Genomic DNA, 22596 nt, shown 5'->3' with positions numbered 1-22596 from the left:
GTTGAAGCAATCTTCACTCAGATCAAAGAAGATACACAACGCTACTTCCTAGGTAACAGTTCCTTTTGTCAGTTGAAGAATGCTAAACCATAACAAACTTGTGACACTACTAAATATCAATGCTAAATTCTACTAGACTTCAGACTGACTATGAAATCCTGGGACAACACACATTTCAAGTATGATCTCCCTTTTACAGCATACACTAGAAAGTATGTGTTTTCACTCTTCAACTTAAAGAGATGGCTGTTGACAATACAAAATGGAGATATCAGTTATTACCAGAGTCTTTCATCAGCAGTTGCACAAAATGACATCAGAAATATGCAGTATGTCCAGTAGTTGTAGGTTGATGTTCACTGTCTCCTGCTGTTTATGCTATATGGGATTCGGTCTTTTTAATGAAATTATTGCATTTTATAAGTTGTGAGCTACTTTGGAAACTCAATACAAATTTAAAAATGAATATATGCAACAGAACTACACAACATGCATATTATGAATACTGTAAATAAGGGTTTAACAAAATAAAAAGATCAATGGCTGAAGCTAAATTCACAAAAACGTGAAAGGAAATTATATGTTTTCACTTAGGCTTTTAATTGTAGACCTTTACTAGACAACTAACATTGCTACAGTTATCTTGGGAGGCTAAGAATGGTTCATCTAGAAACTGAATACATATGTGACTATAATCTGATTTATATCATCTCTCTTCCAGCAGGCTACATAATAAGGGGGCATGTTGATGAGTTGGCTCCTGGATGTTAGTCATCTGACCATTTATTGATGCTGCAATCAAATTCACTCCAAAGTAAGTTGTATGCACGTTTGTTCTTACATGTTTTATTTGCTCTCTAACAAAAGAGAAACTCTGTAAAGCTGAGGTACATTTAAAAATCCAATAGACCAGATCCCATGAAAAAGGCTGGAGAGAGAACTGGTGGAGTACATCTTTTTCCACCTCTTTCCCCCAGCAGCTTAAAAGTTTGTTCCAAAAATCCTCTCAGAGAGGAAAGAGGATTTCACCCAGTTCCCCCTCCTCGCTATAGTCCTCTGTACTGTGATATATTTTGTTCAAGAGGGTTTCTCAGTCTTGAAGATACTCTGCTGGGGAATAGGAAGTAGGGGAGAGAGCCACTCTTCCAGATCTTTCTGGGAGTTTTTTTCCAAGGCACCTAGCTCTATATATCTTATATCCATCTTCACGAGTCTCTTAACAAATATACAAAATATGCCACAAAAAGTATGCATTCTCCTATGGTATGGGAGTGGGTCAGTCTTGACTGATGGGAAGTAGCTCCTCCTCCATTGCAGGGTCGGTCGAAGCAGACGATCCCTTATGGGAGGACGCTTCCCTGGCGCGCCAGTTTTTACCATCCCTGCTCTAGCAGGGAGTCAAATCGTCATGCTCTCTAGAGCACTGACCGCCCCCCACCCCAAAAAAAGAAAGAAAAGAAACAATGAAAACAAAGACGAAGAACACAAGGAGGCATAAGAAGGGGGAAAGGAAGGGCCTGTCCCTCCCCCCAGACCCTCCCCCACACTCCTGTTCCACTTCTGCAGCTGCAGCTGCACAGAACGGAGTGCCATGAAGGGACAGGAGTGGATACCTTGATCCCGGTGGTGGCGGCAGCAGCGAGGAACGGCACAGTTGGCACTAGAAGCTGCTGGCTGCGCGACGCAACAGGAGAGAATGTGGGGAAGCAAAGCTGGTGCTGGGTCTTTGCAGTGGCAGTTATGCTCCAGGCACAAACAGAACGCTGACGGAGCAACATGGCAGTAATGCTGCTGAAGCATTGGCATGTTGGGGAAGAGGAACAAGCCGCGGGCAGCGAGACCGAGTGCCATGGCAGCGCAGAGAGCAAAACCCGCTGAAGCACGTGTGTAGCAACAGTGGCAGGGAAAGGCCTTGTGTCCCCTTTGAAAGCCCGGTAAGTGACCTTTTAAGATACTGGGTTTGAAAGGGGTTTGCTCACAAGTAGGAGCAATACAAGGGAGTCTGTTAGGGAAGGGCTATGTGGTCTTGATTAGGCTCACGATCCTCTTTGTCCTCTCTTTCCCCTCCTTCTTCCCCCTCCTTTCCCTTTAGGTGGGAAAGCATTTTGACAGAAATGGCGGGCAAGGTGGGCGTAGAAGGGCCTAGCACGGCTACAGGGAGGGCCGAGGGCCTTGATCTATCCAGTTACCTCCCCTCCACACACTCCTCGCAGGGCCCTAGTAGACAAGGCCAGGAGGGTAGCCAGCTAGATCTTTCAGGCCCAGAGCCAAGGAAAACCTGCTGGCCTGAATTAAGACAGAAATGAAAAAAGTGTTCAAGGAAGTGATGGACACACTCAAGGGCCAGGAGACATTGGGAAAGAGTAGGCCTACCCCAAGCAAGAGAACTAGGCCCCTGCACTCTACTCGCCCCACAGCTAAGAGAAGCAAACAACAGGAGAGTTACTTAGATGGAGACTTTAGCCCATCTGAGGAGCTCCAGTCAGAAACTGAGGTCTCAAATCAGCACTCCGAGAGTGAAGAGGGTGAGCTTTCTGATGAACAAGAGAGAACTGGAGAAGTCATTCAAACCAGACTCTTCCTGCAGGAAGTCTATTCCAAACTACTTCCCAAAGTCCTGAGGACATTAGAACTTACTCAGATGGGCACGGGGAAAGAGGAAACTGACCCTGCTTTCCCCCAAGGTTTAGAGAGAGTTCTCCCAAAGGTGGGGAGTACACAGACAGGGGTACCTCTGCCAGCAATCTTTCATAGTATGCTGAAGACAGAATGGGAAAACTCAGCCAAGCCTAAGGTGTATCAGTCTGTGTTTAACAAGTTTTACTCCTTAGCTCCAGAGGCTAAAAGAAAGATCAAGCTTTGTTGATCTTTCTTAGTTGATGACCCGGTCACTAGTCTAGCCACCATGTCAGTACTACTGATGGAAGTGGAAGGACTGCCCAAGGATCCATCGGATAAGAAAATTGAACAGGCACTTTGAAGGAACTTCGAGGATTCGGCAGCCTCTCTCAGAGCCTCAGCTACCAGGTCCCTCTTCACTAGAGCAGCGTTCACCTGGGCATCCAATCTGGCGATGGCAGGTAGAAAGGTATCTAAGGAAGTTAAAAACGAGGTTAAGAAGATAGCATTAGCGTTGGCCTTCACAGCAGATGCTACCCTCAACTCTTTCCAGATGTCATCAAGGGCAATGGGTTTTAACGTCACAGCAAGGAGGAATACCTGACTGAGGAATTGGGACAGACCCTCCGGCTTGGAGCAAGGTACCAGCGATACCATTCAATGGAGCCAAATTATTTGGGGAAGCCTTAGATAAGTATCTGGTGGAGGATACGGAGAAAAAGAAGGTCATTCCATCGAAGAAAAGGGACTTGAAAACAAAGGACAGGCACTCCTTTTGTGATTCCAAGTGTCCCAGCAGACAGAGTGCTTCTAGACCATACAAGAGTAGATGGCAACTGATATCCAGAAGTGACAACAGGACCTTCTCCTTTTGGAAAACCGGTCAGCAGGCCAAAGGCCAGAAGAAGACCCATCAAGCATGATTATTCTTAGACAACAACCATATAGATCAGGGGTCATCTTCAATAATTCTCAGAACAGTGGCAAGGAACAATTACATACAGATGGGTATTAGAAACAATATCTAGGGGCTACTCACTAGAATTCCAGACCAAACCTCCAAATCGTGTGGTTCACATACAACGGAACACCAGGGAAACAAAACATCTGCAGATAAAGAAGGTGATTCTCCATCTTCTAACTATCAAGGCAATAGAATCAGTTCTTCCACCTCACTGGAACAGAGGGGTGTACTCAGTATTCTTCATTGTACCAAAGAAGAATGGGGATATCAGAGCCATACCGGATCTGCGCTGGCTGAATCAGTTCATTGTATCACACTAGTTCAAGATGGAGACCTTGAGGTCAATTATGGGGACTATACAGAAGGGGGACTTTCTAGCCTCCATAGATCTCTCAGAGGCCTATCTACATATCCCCATCAGGGAGACTCACAGAAGATACCTTCGCTTTGCGTACAATGGAGAACATTACCAGTACAAAGCTCTCCCCTTCGGGCTCAAGTCCTCGCCCAGGGTATTCACGACGGTGCTAATGACCTTGATAGCCTCCCTCAGACTACAGGGAATGTCCCTGTTTCCATATCCGGATGACATCCTCATAAAAGCCCCCTCCCCAACAAAGGGAGTGGAAGCCATTCAAACAACCATGGAATGCCTAGAGAATCATGGATTCGTGATCAATAAGAAGAAGAGCACTCTCTCTCCTTTGCAGAGGATAGCACACTTAGGGGTGACTCTGGATACTATCGAGGACAAAACCTTCATTTCAGAGGAGAGACAACTAAAGATAATATCCCTGGTAACAGCCATTCACAGGGAGACAGAGGTGGAAGTCATGCAGTTGGCCAAGCTTCTAGGAATGATGGTGTCCTGTCACGACACCCTGACATGGTCCAGATTCCATACCCATCCACTTCAGAAACCATTGCGACCCTTTCAGAGGATCATAGCACACAAGGAACACAGGTGCATACAAATATTGGAGTAACTGAAAGAGGAACTGAACTGTTGGACAACGCTGTACAGGTTCAAAGAAGGGGTTCCTCTTAGGGAACCACAACAGGTCGTAATGACCACAGACCCAAGCTTGACTGGATGGGGAGCGCACGCCAAGGGCAACATGGCCCAAGGTGCATGGTTATTAGAGGCAAGTGAAAACAGCATAAACTGGCTGGAATTGAGGGCCATCAAGATGGGACTACGGAACTCCAGGATGTACTGATTGGACACCATGTACCGATACAAATGGACAACACAACGGCGAAGGTGTACGTGAACAGACAGGGAGGAAACCGATACAGAAGACTGAATGCGTAAACAGAGGAGATTATGCTCTGGGCAGAACAGAACCTAGGATCAATCAAAGCTGTACATGTTGCAGGCTTACAGAACACAGTAGCGGACTGGCTGAGCAGGAACAAAGTAGACCAGGCAGAGTGGACTCTGCATTGGAAGGTCTTCAACCAGGTGTGTCAGAGATATGGGGAACCAGAAGTGGATCTTTTCTCTACAGCTCAGAACACACAACTACAGAAATTCTTCACCAGATGAAGAGAATAAGGGGCGTTAGGCATGGATGCGCTAAACCAAGACTGGTCCGGGGTTCTTTGTGTGTTCTCTCCACTGAAGATCCTGGACAGAGTACTTCAAAAGATAGTGTAACAATGAGCGGAGGTAATAGTGATTGCTCCTTTCTGGCCACGGAGGCAGTGGTTCCAGGAATTAAAACAGCTCTCAATCATGGAACCGTGGAGACTGTCAAATCAGAAGGATCTCTTGTCACAGGGGAAGATGCTTCATCCAGATCTGGAGTCACTGAAATTAACAGCCTGGAGATTGAGCGCAAGCAGCTCTCAAAATTAGGCTGTACAGAGAGTGTCATAGCTTCTATGCTGGCCTCCAGGAAGGGGTCCACAAAGAGGAGCTATAATAAAATGTGGCTTTTCACACTTGGCATAGAAAGAGGGACTGTGACCCGTTGACAGCATCAGTGAAGGAAGTACTATTATTCCTTCAAGAGGGACTGAATAAAGGACTCAGTACCAGTACGCTTAGAAGGCAAACTGCAGCCATCTCGGTTATAAGGGGGTCAAAGGGGAGAATGTCACTCACCAGACACCCACACATCAAAAGGTTTTTGAGAAGGACCACACTCGTTAATCCATCACAGGTCCATAGGTTCCCTATGTGGAATCTGAATGTAGTTCTAAAGGCACTCACTAGGGAACCTTTCAAACCCATGGCTACTTGCCCTCTTAAAACTTTCTAGTAGGAGTTACCTCAGCTAGGAGGGTCTCAGAAATTAGGGCTTTGTCTATAAACAAGGAACTATGTACAATGACAGAGTAGTACTCAGACCTGATCTGACTTTCATTCCTAAGGTGAATTCGGCCTTCCATAGGAGGGAGGACATTGTTCTGCCATCCTTCTGTTCCAACCCCAAACACAAAAGAGAGAAGGAATGGCACAATTTGGATGTGAAACGGGCTTTAAGCTATTACAGACAGAACTAAGCCCATTCGCAAGACTGAACACATGTTCATCTCCTTCAGGAAGAGCTCGTTAGGGGACAAGGTGTCTACCACCACTCTGAGTAGATTGATCAGGGACTGCATTTCACTAGCTTATAGGGCTAGACAGCTGACACCTCCAGAGGGAATAACGGCTCATTCTCTGAGAGGAGCGGCCACTTCGGCAGCATACAGAGCTTTTCCGTCTCTAGATAAGATTTGTACGGCCGCTATGTGGAAGTCGGTGCATACTTTCACAAAGCACTACAAGGTGGATAAGATAGCTTCAGCTGAGGCAGCGTTCAGAAGGAGGGTGCTCCAGAACACTATGAATGAGTTTGCCCACCCGAAGGAGTACTGCTAGATGTATATCCCGTCAGTCAAAACTGACCCACTCCCATACCACAGGAGAATGGAAGATTTATATTCACTTACTGTGAAGCTTCCTTTCTTGGTGGTATGGAAGTGGGTAAGTCTAATCCACCCAGGTTTTAAAGTTGAAAGTTGTTGGGTTAGCGGTTCAGTGTTATGTTAGTGTTAAAGTTTTGTTAACAGAGCAAAGACAAGTACAACAGGACAGCGCGAAAGCAGCAAAGTCCAGAGGACTTGGAAAAGAACTGGCACGCCAGGGAAGAGCCCTCCCATAAGAGATCGTCTGATTCGACCGACCCTGCAATGGAGGAGGAACTACTTCCCATCAGTCAAGACTGACCTGCTCCCATACCACTGAGAAAGGAAGCTTCACGGCAAGTGAATACAAATCTTCCATTCTATGCCAATCTACACATTACACAGAATGAACTGGTAGAATCCTAAGCACATTTGCTGAAAAGTCAGTCCCATTTTATTCCTTGGAAAATATTCTGAGGATTGCAAGCTTACTAGGATGGATCCAACAATCTGTTGGTGCAAATATATTGTTGAAGGCTGTTGGTGCAAAGATTGCAGATATTTCCAGATTGCAGATATTCTTCTCTCCCCAGAAGTCTCATCCCAAGATCTATGTGGATTAGTAAAGCAGTTAGTATTGAGGGGGAAGGGGTCAAATTTGTCCCCTTCTCACTCTCCCACAAGCACCAGCTCCTCTGACACAAGAGGTAAGAGGTAAATTTTTTGTCCCAATGGGGTATTTGAAACTGTAACCCTTCACCTGCAGTCTCAAGTCATGCAGTTCACAATTCAACCAGTTCATTCTGCATTATATGTAGATAGGCTCTTGGATACATGCTTAGAACTATCTTATATTCAATCTATTGTAATTTTATGTTAACAAATCTGTCTGCAAAATTTAAAAAATACAATATTGATAAGAGAGCCAAAATGTTGATTTCATAATAGCCCATAAGAAGTAATTCTAAATATAGAATGTGAAAACAATTACCCTGGAAGAAGGGTAAAATGAGAAAAGAACTCATGAAAAAACAAAGGAGATGTAATATGTGAGAAACATTAATACTGGAAAATGTGATGCTAAAACACATATTATGAATTTAGTTCATATAGTACCTGTCGCAGTTCGGAAAGTCCTTTGAGTATGGCCTGCTGTCTGTCTCTTACCACGTTGGGATTAAAAAGTGGATCCCTTGCGTGATCAGAGCTAAAAACCTGTCGTGCGGGATGGCAAGAATCTAAAGGTAAATATAGATGAGATTATCAGTATGGTAAATCATCAGTGTTACACTTTTCTGAATATTGTACAAGAGAGAACTGTTTAATGATTGGCCTAAAATTATTCCAGTGAAAAGAAAACAATACAACAAAGTTCTAAAAGAGTAAAATATTTACTGAATCTGTAACAAATCACTGCATGCATTTTTAAATGTATTACTCTAATTATATTAGTAGTCTGTGAGATTTCCATTAGCTTATATTAGATGGTAAACAACTAAAGCATATTATTGTACTAGAAACAGTTTTTTGTACTTTAATTAATATAATTTTAAATTTAGGAGGCTGGTAAAATATTCATTAATCACGGACACTTCTTCTAACTCTATGTTTTAGTACCATTCAGTAGTTGGTATTCTGGATCATGTGTTGAAGGTCTAGTCATGGGTGCATCTGGATCCAGGTAATATACTTCATTTGTTCGCACGTAGGGAACAAAGTATGCTGAAGGTGGCCTTTCAGTTTCAACACTTGGAGGAGGTCTTTCACTTTGATACTCGTGAGTAGATATATGCTTCTCTTTCACCTCATTACTATTATAAGCTGAAAAATCAGATGCCTTTACTGGTCTTTGTAACCTGCTTTTAATTTCTGGAACAGGTGGTGATTCAGATCTGTGGACACATCATCATCAATAGGGTGTTAGAAACAATTTCCTCTGTGTGTGTTTGTTCTTCCCCCCACCCTTTTAAAATTTTGGTTTACCATTTATTTTTCTTGTTACTTTTTTTTTCTTACCAAGGTAACTATTTCCTTAATATTTTAATGATAGTTACGTAAAATCTGTTGAACGAGGGTATGAAGAAAGCAAGTACAAGAAATCAAGGGAAGAAAGGGAAAGGAAGCAAGCGAGTGAGAGGGCTTAAGAGTAAGGTACACAGTGCTTAGACTTTGTTCAAAATATCTAATAAAACACACTTTAGTAACTATATTAACATGGAGCTTCATTGATTTTTCTTGATAATTTACCTTGGTAATAATTTGTGCACATTTCTGTTTTTTTTTTCTGGCTGGTTGAATTTGTTAAGCAAAACTGGGACACTGCTAACTAGGAATGGCCAGGTCTGCCATGTCTTTTTAGATCTTGTTTTCCTCTGTTCACCTCTGAAGACTACAGTTTACTTGAGCATTCAGAACTCAAGGTGTGCACCCGAAGCAGGAAAACAAGTTGGGATAACCTGAATCCGGGTGTTTAAATGCTTTGGTATGCTCTGTAAAGATTCAGGAATCTTTAAGGAGCACACTGAAGGTCAAAGCGGCACTTTTCTTGCTGTTTGCAAACAGCAAGAAAAGTGTTGCTTTCAAATGCCAGCCAGTTTTCAGCCGATGGGAGGGGGATCTCCCAGCTGAAAAAAGCTGCCGGCGTTTGAAAGCAGCAACACCTTTCTTGCACAGCAAGAAAAGTGCCGCTGCTTTCCAACACTCACCATTTTTTTCGGATGAGAGGAGGGGGGTCCCTGCTCCCTGCAGCTTGAAAAAGCTGTGGGCCATTTGAAAGAAGCTTTTTTCAGCTGATGAGCAGGGGGTTCCCCCTCCCGTCAGCTGAAAAGCAGCAGGTGTTTGAAAGCAACACTTCTTCTGCTTGCAAACAGCAAGAAAACTGTTGCTTTCAGACTTCCCACCCTGCTTTTTTCACTCAATGGGAGGGGGAGGAAGAGGTTCCCTCCTCTTCCATCGGATGAAAAAAGCAGTGGAGCGGGAAGTTTGAAAGTTTTCTTGCTGTTTGCAAATGCAAACAGCTAGAAAAGCGCTGCAGTGGCTGCCGCTTTGCTTTGGGATTCCTGAATTGGCTCAGCAATGCTGGGGCCAATTCAGGAATCCTGAAACTTGCCAATTTGGGTTAAAATTCCAAATCAGAAACCTGATGCACACACTCATATTCAGAACTGTGCTCTGCCACAGCCAACAGTACAGGCAGACATTCTGTCTGCCTCTACGACAGACTTGGGTGTTTTGGTTTTTGGTTCTTAGTATTTGGAGATTAATGTAGCATTTTAAGCATAGAGATGGCCAGATTTGCTTCATCTATGAGTGCATTAAGATGGTGGTCCCCAGACCTTCAAGCAATAAGAAATTAAGCTTAGCCCATATTTGGTAGATATGGGGATATGAATCAGACAGACACCTAAGTTTCATTCAGACATTAATAGTGACTATGCATGAACCTGTCTTGTTGCTTGGTTTGCTACAAACACTTTGCTTCTCTCTCCTCACACAGAACACAAGGAAGAAATATTGGATTAAAATGAGCTCAATTTACCTGTGATGGACTACTGAGAGTGCACAATTTAATTGGAATTGGTTTTCCCTCCCACAAGCCAGGATTCTAAGAGTGGACCATACTCTGGACTACACTGAGGGGAAATCTTGTCTAAGGAAAACTAGCTCAGCTTAAGCCATGTGCCTACATTCATTTGTACATCATTGGTGACTAGAGTTAGCTTTAAACCAGAATTCTTTCATTGTGCTCTATGCCAGAAGGGAGTGGAGATTAGCAAATTGCATATGCAAGTACGGCAGTAAGCCAGGTTTGTGCATATTCAGCCTTAATGTTGGCCTGACATGATGTTGGAATGCAGGCTTAGAGATCTTAACAGGGAAGGGAAACAAATACATTAAGCAATAGCTAAACTAGTATGTCAAGAAGTAGGGAACATGGCTAGGGATGGAAGACAGACAGGAAAACATTTCCTGAGGAAATGTGTAGGCAGAATCATATTACTGTCTCATAATATGTGTATTATGTAAGCAGGAGACAAATTTAGAATAAGAAACAGAGCTGCTGTAGCACGGTGGTTAAGTAGTTTGGTTGCAAATCAGTACTCTACTGTTTCGAATCCCACTACTGCCATGAGCTCAGTAGGTGGCCTTGGGTAAGCCACTCCTCTCAGCTCCAGCTCTTCAGCTGTACTGTGGGGATAATAACAACACTAACTTGTTCACTGCTCTGGGTGAGGCACTAATCTGTCAAGAAGAGCGGTATAGATGATGATGATGATGATGATAATTATAATTATATATAAATGCATTGAATCGTAGAAGCAGAATGAGAATAAGCAGAATGAGAATTTAAATGTACTATCTTGAATATAAATATATAAGGAAGTTGATTTTGGGCAGAAAAATATTTTATTTTCTTATGATATATGATGTATTTTGATATATTACTTATCAAAATATTTATTTAAAGTTGTTAAACTTTGTTATTTGTCAAAAGTTATCGCGAGCATGTAGAAGTGGCAAAAATATGTAATATTGAATATGTATTAATGATGAAACCAATAATGTAGTTGCAAAACAGATTAGTTACAAAATCTGAAACCTAAAATGTTGAATACAAATGTACCCAACACAAGTTAAGTACCATTGTATTTTACAGACAGTGTCAAAAGGTATAATGAAGGGGATATTGGGGGAAAATATTTTTGTCTTATTGTTATATATAATTATTTCTGATCTATATAATTATGTTATATAATTCTTTTTTTCATTTCTGTATCCCCTCTATCACTTTGTTTTAAAAAATAAAATATGTATATGAAAAAAAAAGTTGGGCAGATGATTTGGGCACAATAAAAACTCAAAGTGAGTAAGACTGAACACAGTTGAGGGTACATTATCATGCCTACTTTGTAGTAAGGATGGCAGTGAAGTGAGCTTACTTCTCTGCCACTGTTGCATCTGTATAATGCCATCCAGCAGAGCTTTTCCAGGTTGTGAAGGGGCTGTTGTCTTGGGTAACCAGTTTTAACTCAGTAATGTGACTGTTTTTACTTTTATATATTGTATTTTAAATTGTTTTATTGTTATTATAGTGTTGTAACCAGCCCTGAGCCTGCTTGTGGGACAGGCGCGTAGAAAGCAAATACATTAAGTTAATGCCCCAGAGGATGTTGACCCAGAAAACTTACAAGCCCTCTACAAATCTTTTGCAATGCATTTTGCAGATAAAAGCAGGTGTCAGTTGGTGACACCTGATGGCCAAGGTGTTTCAAGATGTGCTGCCCACAACATCCATGTTTGACCTTGCCCCTCAGGGATAACAGTACTTACGTGCCAGGCTGAGTTGGCTGACTGGGTCTATGATGTAATAAATGCATCTCTGCAAGAGGGTGTAGTTCCAACCCCTTTGAAAGAAGGGGTTGTGAGACCTCTCCAGAAGAAAGCATCCCCAGACCCAAGTGACCTAAACAACTCCCTTACAGTAGCTAATAATTTCTTTCTTTGGTAAAGCACTGATGAGTGGTGACTATACAGATTCAGGTGGTCTTATGATAGAGATGGAAGCAGCCTTGGTCTCCCTGACCTAGGAGTGGGGACTGCAGACTCAGCATGTTCTGAATGGGGTTGCACTTGCCCAGACGGAGCAGGTACATAACTGAGGTGTGTGTGTGTGGGGGGGTGCTACTGGCTCAGTTCTCTGTGGCATGTAGAGCCTTTTATCAGTTCCATCTGGTTCACCAGATCCAACCATTCCTTGAAAAGCATGATCTGGTCACAGTGATCCATACTCTGATCACAACCCAGTTAGATAATGTTTTCTACATTGGGACTGCCTTTGAAAACAGTTGAAAGACTTCAGCTGGTACAAAATGCAACACCTAGGCTATTGTCAGGGGTTAGTTACAGGGATCGTATCACCGCTATGCTGAAAGATCTGCACGGGTTACCCATTTGTTTTGAAACACAATTAAAAGTGTTGATTCTTATCTTTAAAGCCCTAAATTACTTGAGGCCAGGGTACTTGAAGAACTGCCTCCTCCCTGCTGCACCCATTTTCCAGCTTGGCAGCTAAGATCTTCCTCACATTCTGCAGAGAGATCCTAAATAGCTTGTGGCCAAGCCCTGCTCTCTCAAACCCTGTTCTTTATGTTCCCTCCTTTGGAGGTGAGGCAGGAAAACAGCATTTTCTCCCTCTGAGGTGGAGGACATATTGGGTGATTCCCACTGTCCAATCAGGGAGGCAGGAAGTTGAAATCTTCTTCCGCATCCTTGGCGTGTGGGACCACCCCCTTAGGCTCTCAGTTCTGTTCCTGCCTCCGGGGAGAGCAGTTCTATAGTAGGCAAGCTCAGCTACCTATCTTCCATCTATATAATCTCATTCTTTTTTCTTTCCTGGCTTTTTTCACTCTGTATACCCATTCCCTACAGCTCTTCCTTGTCCTTTTTTCCTTACTCTCGGCAAAATAAAGGCATTTCTATAGCTTCTAATGAGTCATCGGACTCAGAGGACAGTTTCTTGGAAAGGGCGACGAGCTGTTCCCAGGGAGCTGTCCTTCCGGCGGCGGGAACAAGCTCAGCCAGCACCGGCATACCTCCAAGGCTTGCGCGGTTCCCTGGTGGAGAAGAGACACCGGCAGAGAGTTAGCTCTCAAAACGGCCCCGTCTGTCCATGAGGGAATCTGTTTTAGGCACGCAGCTCAGTCGGACAGCTGAGCGCAGTGCTGAACCTCCAAGCTCTATTTCGGTGGGAAAAGATGCCGCTACAGCCGTTTTCGCACCAAAAAGCAACAACGTGCTTGCCAATCTCCTGGCAGGAGAAAACTGGCAGAACCTCATCTACACTGATCAGAGCTCCATCAAAGAGACGTGCAGGGACAATGTAAGCGCTTTCTCCAACACCTTGCCCCCTGAATTGTTCTCAGCAATCCGGCAGACTATGCATGAGGAGATCTTATCTCCTGTTGCAAACTGAGACGATGCCCCAGGGAAGTCGCAATCTAGGTGGTCTATGGCCCACCAAAGCAGCCAAAATACAAACTCAGGGCACCATTATAGAAAAAACTCTTAATTAGCTGGAGGACGATTCCTTTCCTAATAAGGATTTGGATCAAGGGGATTTTTTACCCAAGGAACACGAGGACGAAGAGTTGCCTACCCCCGAACAATCCCATAGGCTATTCCAGCCAGAGGATTATCAATACCTTTTATCAAAAACCCTCTCGGCATTGGAGCTTCAAGAGGGCAGTTGGGGGGAGGAGGAGGAGGGGGCCAGGGCAAAGGGCCCCAAGACAAGGCCCAAGGGAAATAGAGTTTTTCCTCCCCAGGGCGGACGATAAAACCAAAGTATTTCATTTCCCTGAATATTTTGAACGCCAACTAAAAGCGGAATGGAAAATGCCAGCCACATGCAAACAGTTTCCTAATTCACTAAAAAAGCTGTATACATTGCCTATTTTTGCTACTGAGCTGTTAAGAGTACCAGTCATTGACGCTCTGGTAGCATGCAATGCCCTTCGGGCTAGCTACCGCCCCAAGGTGTCATGAGTCAGCCCCAGCCTCAACTGGCCACCTTACCTATTGCCTCAGAGTCCTCTTCAGAAGATGAGCAGGAAGGGCCAGCAGGATCTTCTCTAGAGCCAGAAGCCCCTGCAGAAGCTATTGGAGAGGAATAGTAGTCTCAAGGCTACTTTCTGAAGACAGGAAGGGGACAATAAAGGACAGCCTGGACAAGAAGGGAGAAGTGGCTCTGAGGAGATCACACAAGGCAATGGCCATGGCAATCAAGGCCTCCACTATAGCATCGATAGTGTGTGTCCAGAGCTTCCGTCGTGTGGGTTAGAAGACTGATGTAACTCCTCGCAGGAAATACCAAACATCTCCTGGAAGAAGCTAACAGAATACTCAAGGCCAGCATGTTCACCGCTGATGCAATACTAGATGCTTTGTCTTTCTCCTCCAGGGCTATGGCTTCCACCATGGTGGCCTGACATCTTCTGTGGCTCAGAGCCTGGCCAGCGGACATTCAATCAAAAGTTATTCTGATGTCCTACCCTTTTCAGGGAGGAAAGCTTTTTGGTGACCATCTGGAAAAAATACTGGTGGAAACCAAGGACAAAAAGAAGGCTCTTCCAAAGTCCTTGAAAAAAACAGAGAGATCATTTGGCTTCCTACCATTTCGTTCACATCACACACTCTCCAGAAGTCGGCAAGAGCCTAAGTGCTCCTGGAACCTCCAGGGAACACAGTCTCGTGGGGGAACTTTCCAGGCCAGATCACCAAGACAACAAATGAACCGTGGCAGCAGATGTGACTTGGAGGATAAGGGGCCAAAGCCCTGACTCACTGAATGCTCTGGTGGGAGGCCAACTACTTCTCTTTCAGGAAATATGGAAGAAACACAAGGTGGATGCCTGGGTCATAGAGGTAGTGTCCAACGGCTATTCAATAGAATTTGCCTCATTTCCATTGGAGCGATTTATAATTTCCCCACTCAGGAAGGACCCACACAGACAAGTGATTACGATCAAGGCTATTCAGCATCTAATAGACATTTGAGCAGTAGAACCAGTCCCTCACGACAAGTGAAGAAAAGGTGTATATTCAATCTTTTTCACAGTTCCGAAGAGGAACAGAGATTGGAGATCCATTTTAGACCTCCAGTATGTGAATCTATTCATCAAGATTCAGCACTTTCAGATGGAAACACTGTGTTCTATTGCGGAGGCCCTACAACCAGAATTACTGACCTGACGGAGACATACTTGCATGTTCCCATTGCATTAGTTCATCGACGGTTCCTAAGATTCTACATAGAGGACATTCATCTTCAGTTTCATGCAATGCCCTTCGGGCTAGCTACCGCCCCAAGGTGTCATGAGTCAGCCCCAGCCTCAACTGGCCACCTTACCTATTGCTTCAGAGTCCTCCTCAGAAGAGGAGCAGGAAGGGCCAGCAGGATCTTCTCTAGAGCCAGAAGCCCCTGCAGAAGCTATTGGAGAGGAATAGCAGTCAGAAACCACTGCTGCTGCTCCACAGGGAATTCAGCAAGAACAGCCAGAAACCTCCACAGAGGCTGTAAGAGACAAAGACTCCCCCAGGGCAAAAGCGAAACCCGAGCACCTGGGGCCAGCTGAAAGGAGGAAACAGAGAGACAAGACAGCTCTGCTGGAGAGATGGAGGAGTGGCCGTTTACAGGCACAGCACCGAGCGGAGCTGTTAGAGAGAGAGGCAACAGCTGTTCCTCATTAGGACAGCATAAAAGGAAGACACCGAGGAAACCAAGCGTGGAAGCAACTCAGCTCGCCACTCCCTGCTACCAGAGCTCTACGCCTGGACGCTCTTGCCTTGCCTTGTGCCCTGCTCTACTGCTTGATTGGACTTTGACCCCGGCCTGCCTTCTGACTACCCTTCTGCCTGTTCCTCGCTCTGACTGGCATATTGGTCCTGACACTTAGCCTGACTTCTTGACCCTAGTTTGCTGCCTTCTGGACTACTGACCTCCTGCCCGCTGTGTTCAGCCCTGCAGTACCAGTGAGCCTTCTGCCTGCTGTGCCCAGCCCTGTGCGCGACACAAGGGTCTTCACAAAGATCCTCATTGCTCCAGTAGTCAACCTCTTGACTTGCAGGCTTCCATCTGCATCCATACCTGGACGATATACTGATAAGGTCCAGCTCAAGAGAAACATCTCTCCAGGACACAGCCTTCATCAATCGATTCCTAGAGGCTCACGGATTTTTGATAAACTCAGCCAAGTATCCCTTAAGTCCATCACAGTGTCTGGAACACCTGGGACTGATCATAAACACTCAAGAGGGTTGTTTCTTTCTCACCAAGGACAAGAGACTCAAAACCAAACAGTCTCAAAGGCCATCAGACGGCCTCTCTCTTTCCTGATGGAACTAGCCAAGCTATTGGGTCTTCTGGCGGCAGACGCAGAAGCAGTTTATTGGGGACGTTTTCACATCAGATGCCTACAGTCCTTATTGAGACCCTTTCAGCTACAGATAGCACAGCTATCTGACTACCCTTCTGCCTGTTCCTCGCTCTGACTGGCATATTGGTCCTGACACTTAGCCTGACTTCTTGACCCTAGTTTGCTGCCTTCTGGACTACTGACCTCCTGCCCGCTGTGTTCAGCCCTGCAGTACCAGTGAGCCTTCTGCCTGCTGTGCCCAGCCCTGTGCGCGACACAAGGGTCTTCACAAAGATCCTCATTGCTCCAGTAGTCAACCTCTTGACTTGCAGGCTTCCATCTGCATCCATACCTGGACGATATACTGATAAGGTCCAGCTCAAGAGAAACATCTCTCCAGGACACAGCCTTCATCAATCGATTCCTAGAGGCTCACGGATTTTTGATAAACTCAGCCAAGTATCCCTTAAGTCCATCACAGTGTCTGGAACACCTGGGACTGATCATAAACACTCAAGAGGGTTGTTTCTTTCTCACCAAGGACAAGAGACTCAAAACCAAACAGTCTCAAAGGCCATCAGACGGCCTCTCTCTTTCCTGATGGAACTAGCCAAGCTATTGGGTCTTCTGGCGGCAGACGCAGAAGCAGTTTATTGGGGACGTTTTCACATCAGATGCCTACAGTCCTTATTGAGACCCTTTCAGCTACAGATAGCACAGCAAAAAGTCTTCAGGTTGAGGGTCCCACAACCAGTTAAGGACAGTTTACGATGATGGACTATAGATTCCAATCTACAACAAGGGAAGAGCTTCCTAACACCTCGATTCATACAAATTTTCATGGACTCCAGCTTACCAGGCTGGGGAGCTACTTTGGAGGGGTCTCCGATTCAGGGTCTATGGACAGAGAGGGAATCGATGCTCCCCATCAACGTTCTGGAAATGAGAGCCGTATACCTAGCGCTGAAACACTTCAGGACACACGTATCAGACAACCATGTACTTGTCCGCACGGACAACATCACGATCAAAGCCTACGTAAACAAACGAGGAACCAGATCATCCTGGTTGCAGCGGGAAGCGAACAAAATTAACAGCTGGGTGGAGAGCAATCTTCTTTCAATTCAAGCAGAACACATCAAGGGAGTATACAATGTCGAGGCGGACTGGTTGAGCAGGGAATCCCTTTACCCAGGGGAATGGTCCCTCAAGAGGGAAGAATTTCATCTACTCTCGATCCATTTTGGGACACCAAAAGTGGACCTCTTCGCCTCACATTTGAACCATCCGGTACCAAGGTTCTTTACAAGGTACTATCTCCTGAGAGCTGAAGGCACGGATGCGCTGACCTCACAATGGCCCAAAGGACTTCTTTATGCCTTTCCTTCCCTCCCGCTGATACTCAAACTTTTGAGGAAGATAAGGGAACAAAGAGCAACAGTAATTGTAGTAGTTCCCTGGTGGTCAAGGAGACCTTGGTTCTCGACCATACAACTCATGACCAACGAACTTCCTTGTCAGACTATGGAATCCCAGTTATCTAGAGTTCATCTCCCCCCTTCTGCAAGAAGCACAAGGTCTCTTGGTTTCAAAAGGTTTATTGGAAGATTATGCTCAGGAATACAGGGGTCCATGATCCAAGGACTTGAGGCCCTTGGCTGAACCGAAGCTTTGTTGAGAATGACACATAAAATGAAAGTAACAACACTTCAAACACCTCTTCCCAGCCTCCCCCCTTAGTTCTGTCTAGAAGGCCTCACAAGGCGAGGACATCAATGTCAGCCGGGCTGATAAGAATTCTTTGTTCCCATGGATATAGGCGGCCTGGGCAGCACCTGGGCCTGGAGGGAGAGAACTAAATAACTACAGATTATAACAGGAGAACATGGCGTAGCTGTGGCTTGAGAACTGACATTCTGACATTCCTCTTCATCTCCCAGTACAACTGGACCTACTATAGCAGGGCCCAATATGGCACCCTCATCCAGAGTGGTTGTCTTTGACAGGGTGGAAATTGAACGGAAATCTCTCCAACAGAAGGGCTACTCTCCAGAAATAATAAATGCCCTCTTCGCCTCCAGAAAGAAGTCCACAACAAGAATATACAATTCCATGTGGAAGGCATTCACCTGATGGTGCAGGCATAAGAGGATAGACCCAAGGAGCCCATCACTAGGAAACATCCTGGGTTTCCTGCAGGAGGGACTCTATAGAGGTCTGAAGCCAGCAACCTTAAAGAAACAAATAGTAGCAATCAGCACAGTCATACCCACTATGGAAAAACATCCTCTTGCACTGCATCCACACGTCCACAGGTTCCTTTGGGGAATGACTCTTCTGAACCATCCAACGATACACTGTTTTCCAACATGGCGGCTACAGGTAGTATTGACAGCTCTGACCAAAACTCCCTTCGAACCTCTAAGAGATATATCTCTGAGATGGTTGAAGCTGAAGACAATCTTCTTAGCGGCAATAACTTCCGCATGTTGCATCTCCGAAATGTCAGCACTCTCCATACTGCCAGACTTGTGCATATTTCATAAAGACAAAGTTGTTTTGAGAACAGACGCGAAGTTCTTACCCAAAGCGTGTTCTTAATTCCATCGCTCGCAAGAGATCAATTTGCCATCCTTCTGTCCAAATCCCAAATATGCAAAAGAACGGGAATGGCACACCCTAGGCGTGTGAAGAGTCCTCAAGGCATACCTGATTAGAACTGAACATATACGTCAGACAGACTCTCTATTTGTTAATATTACACCTCCAAAGCTAGGACAACGCATTTTGGCTGCAGCAATTGCATACAGCATCAACACTTGCGTCAGAGAAGCATACAAAAGCCTCAAATTGGACATCCCTACAGGGATTACCGCTCACTCAGCAAGAAGCCCCGCAACCAACTCAGCTCTGAAAAAGAATGCTTCAGTGGAAGACATAGTAAGGCAGCCACTTGGTCCTTAATGTTAACCTTCATCAAGCACTATCATATATATACTTATGCATCGGCAGATACAGCCTTTGGCAGAAGAGTACTTCAACATGTAGTAGAGAATGAAGATCTTGTCCCACCCGGGATATAAGGGGACTGCTTTGGGAGCACCCAAGATGTCCTCCGCCTCAGAGGGAGAACAGACCTTTGGACATCTACCATGAAGGGCCCTTCTCCTTTGAGGTTAGGAGGACATCTTGCCCTCCCAAGATCTTCACCTCCTAGCTCTTCTGTCTACACTGTCTACTCTAATCTGTTTTTTTCTGTGTATGTTAATTATATTGTATAACAGTCCCACTTAGGGATTTGTTTCATAGTTGTGGTTATAGTTCCAGGTTTAGTTTCCAAGTTCTAAGATGACACTACTGTGGGGATTCACTGGAACTGAGAGCCTAAGGGGGTGGTCCCACACACCAAAGAAGATGATTTCAACTTCCTACCTCCCTGCTTGGATGGTGGGAATCACCCAAGATGTCCTCCTAACCTCAGAGGAGAAGGACCCTTCACGTGGTGGCACCTCACCACTGGAATGCCCTCCCCCCTTGAGGCTCAACAAACACCCACTTTCTTTTAGGAACCAAGCCAAAACACACCTTTTTACTCAGGCCTTTTAAATTAGAGAGTTTATTTGCTTCTGTTTTGTGGATAGTTTTTATGAAGTTTATGTCCAAGGGATTGCCTGATACTTTCTTTCCGAAGTGGACAAAATCCATTCTTTCATTTTTAATTCAGATTTTTTGTTTTGTTTTTAATGGCTTTTTTTTAATATTGGCATGTTTTAATTGTAAATTGACTTGAGCAGGACTCTGAAGAGATGGCATAGAAATAGCCTAAATACATTTAAAAATAAACTTGCATTTTACTTTTTGAACTCTCAAAGAAATTTTTGTATCTAAAGATAATTTTCTGCAGAAGTAAAATTTACTGTAGTTTGTACTTTAAAAGCTGATTTCCAAATGTAAATAAGAATCTAGATCTTCTGAATTCAGCTACTATAACAACAATTGTCTTTAAAAAGTAAAGGAGATACCTACCTTGGTCCAATAAAGTTATTTTTTGGAGATAGTTCTTCCTAAAATAAGACCAAATAATGAAATTGTCATTTCTCACCTCTGGGGTTTAAAGTTAATATATTTATTTACCTTGTCGGTTTGTTTCCTTTTTTAAAAAAAACAAAAACAGTTTTCAACTTGTTTGGGATGATTCATACTACCCTAAGTGAGAACTAGCAGCAGGTTTCTTAGGCAGGTTGCAGGGGGGGGGGGCAAAGTTTAGGCCTTCCCCTGTGCACCACCTTCTCAACTTGAAATAGCTATGAAGCTACTAATTGCCGTATTGGTGTAAACACAGTGGTCAAGAAAACTGTGTAGAGGCAAGGGCTTAATCCTCTTCCCCTTGTGCCACAGCCTCAATCTGAACTGGGCCCCCACATATCTGCTCTTTAAAGAAAAACAAAACACTGGAAGATATATTCATGGTATTACTAGTATCATGTCAGGTTTGACATGCCTACTTAGGGGCTGACTGCTAGTTCAAGAACTGTGACAGCTTTGTGGAGAGTGCCCTCAACTCATAACTGACTTATGGCGACCCCTGGTGGGGTTTTCATGGCAAGAGACTAACAGAGGTGGTTTGCCACTGCTTGCCTTTGCAACCCTGATCTTTGTTGGAGGTCTCCTATCCAATTACTAACCAAGGCCAACCCTGCTTGGCTTCTGAGATCTGATGGAATCAGGCTCACCTGGGCCATCCAAGTAAGGGCATGATAGCTTTGCCTAAGTTAAAAACAACTTGGTATCATTTAGATCCAAGTATACATTAGAACATCTTAAAATTATTTTGAGCTAAATTTAAGGTACATGGAATGAAACTATCATTTTGTACAAAAATGTGTGCTGGTACACGAATTCTAATGGATATGATAGGACCTTACTTAGATCTATTGCCCTATTCTCATTAAGGACTCATCAAATTACAAAATATTACACAACAATAGAGGCCCCTTCAATTTAAGTTACCTTTTCTATGAAAAATACCAGTGTATGATAAGCGGACTTGCTTTCTTGAAGTGGGGTGGGTGGGAGGATCATCAATTTTTGCTATTAATGTGCATGTAGAAGAGCAGAGAGACGGCCCAAATACATATGTGCATACAGAATCTGGTGCTTTTTGCAGTGGGGTTTGTGATGAAGTAAATAATAGTTCCCAGTAAGTGTTCTTAGGATTGTAGTCTCAGGATCATTCTGAAAGATGGTACAATAAATGCACTTTTGTTTGTCATTTGTTGTGTGCCATGTTCAACTCCTCTCTTCAAGGCTGCATTATTTTTATAGAGGTGTTGCATTTTCTCAAATGTGATTCTTTCTCCAGACTGTACTTTGTTTTTAATTATTGCTTTGTGGGATGCAACTGCATGAGTCCCACAGGGCTGTGCTGGATTACTGTTTGTGATCTAATTAGCAAAGAGTGACAGCCATTTCTATGCCACTACAGAGTATTGTGAATGACCTGAAGTTTTATTTTTGTATTTTTATTAGAGGCTGTACACTTCCTGATTCCAAACTCCAGTGAAAGAAAGGTCATCCAATCATTTTTTTTCTGAAGAGATTAACAGTAGCAAGGGTCTTACATCCCCACTCCTATTGCCCATTGAAAAGAAATTTGCAGGAGAACTACACAAGTCATTAATCTGTCTGGTCCACAACTAATTGTATGGAAAGACTCTTGGAAAATAACCTATGGAAAACCTAGTGAATAGTGCCTCTGAAGAGGAGGAGGAGGAGGAGGAGGAGGAGAAGGAAACTTGCTACTGGACTATGTTTATAGTAGCCTGACAACTACGTTAGTTCTCAAATGTAGTTGTAGCTACACCAAGGGCACATTGAGCGATTTATGACCACTTATGACTCCATTATTTGTTCATCTGTAATGGACAGAGATGAGTATAAATAATTTGGCTCCCCTCTTCCCCGCCAGAACTGCTTCCATTAGTAGCCATTCCATTTGGTTGTATCAGAGCGAAAGGGAAAAGACCAAATCCAACTCCTGTGACTGGTGGGAAGCCAACTGCCATTTGGCTCTTCACATCTCAGAACGGCAGTGATAATTTTACTCAGTCATTATGTAATTATTGCATACGCTTTCTTAAAGTTGGTACCTGATGTGGCTTATATCTTCTACTGTTCTTATTTTTTCTTTTTGTACTGTGT

General features: G+C 44.2%; 2 protein-coding genes across 6 annotated transcripts in view; one reads left to right on the top strand and one right to left on the bottom strand.

Moving 5' to 3' along the window:
* The window catches only part of TASOR (transcription activation suppressor), a 101111-nt gene extending 93443 nt beyond the window's left edge, over nt 1-7668 (top strand). Inside the window, exons 24-25 of the mRNA XM_054976219.1 lie at nt 722-814; nt 7586-7668. Of these exons, the coding sequence (XP_054832194.1) occupies nt 722-771 (50 nt within the window). The 3' untranslated portion in view covers nt 772-814; nt 7586-7668. The remainder of the gene's footprint in view (nt 1-721; nt 815-7585) is intronic.
* The window catches only part of CCDC66 (coiled-coil domain containing 66), a 67229-nt gene that overhangs the window by 6160 nt on the left and 38473 nt on the right, over nt 1-22596 (bottom strand). For 3 of the 5 annotated variants that reach the window (XM_054976220.1, XM_054976221.1, XM_054976223.1), the window contains 3 exons: nt 20422-20459; nt 8099-8373; nt 7598-7719 (listed from right to left, as the gene is read on the bottom strand). In XM_054976220.1, coding sequence (XP_054832195.1) covers nt 7598-7719; nt 8099-8373; nt 20422-20459 — 435 coding nt within the window. Of the gene's footprint in view, nt 1-7597; nt 7720-8098; nt 8374-18687; nt 19115-20421; nt 20460-22596 lie in introns of those variants that run through there. The other 2 variants (XM_054976224.1, XM_054976225.1) reach the window with 1 other exon arrangement.

This window comes from Eublepharis macularius, chromosome 4 (assembly GCF_028583425.1).
Source record: "Eublepharis macularius isolate TG4126 chromosome 4, MPM_Emac_v1.0, whole genome shotgun sequence".
Lineage (NCBI taxonomy): Eukaryota > Metazoa > Chordata > Lepidosauria > Squamata > Eublepharidae > Eublepharis > Eublepharis macularius.
This window is presented reverse-complemented; position numbering and strand designations above follow the sequence as displayed.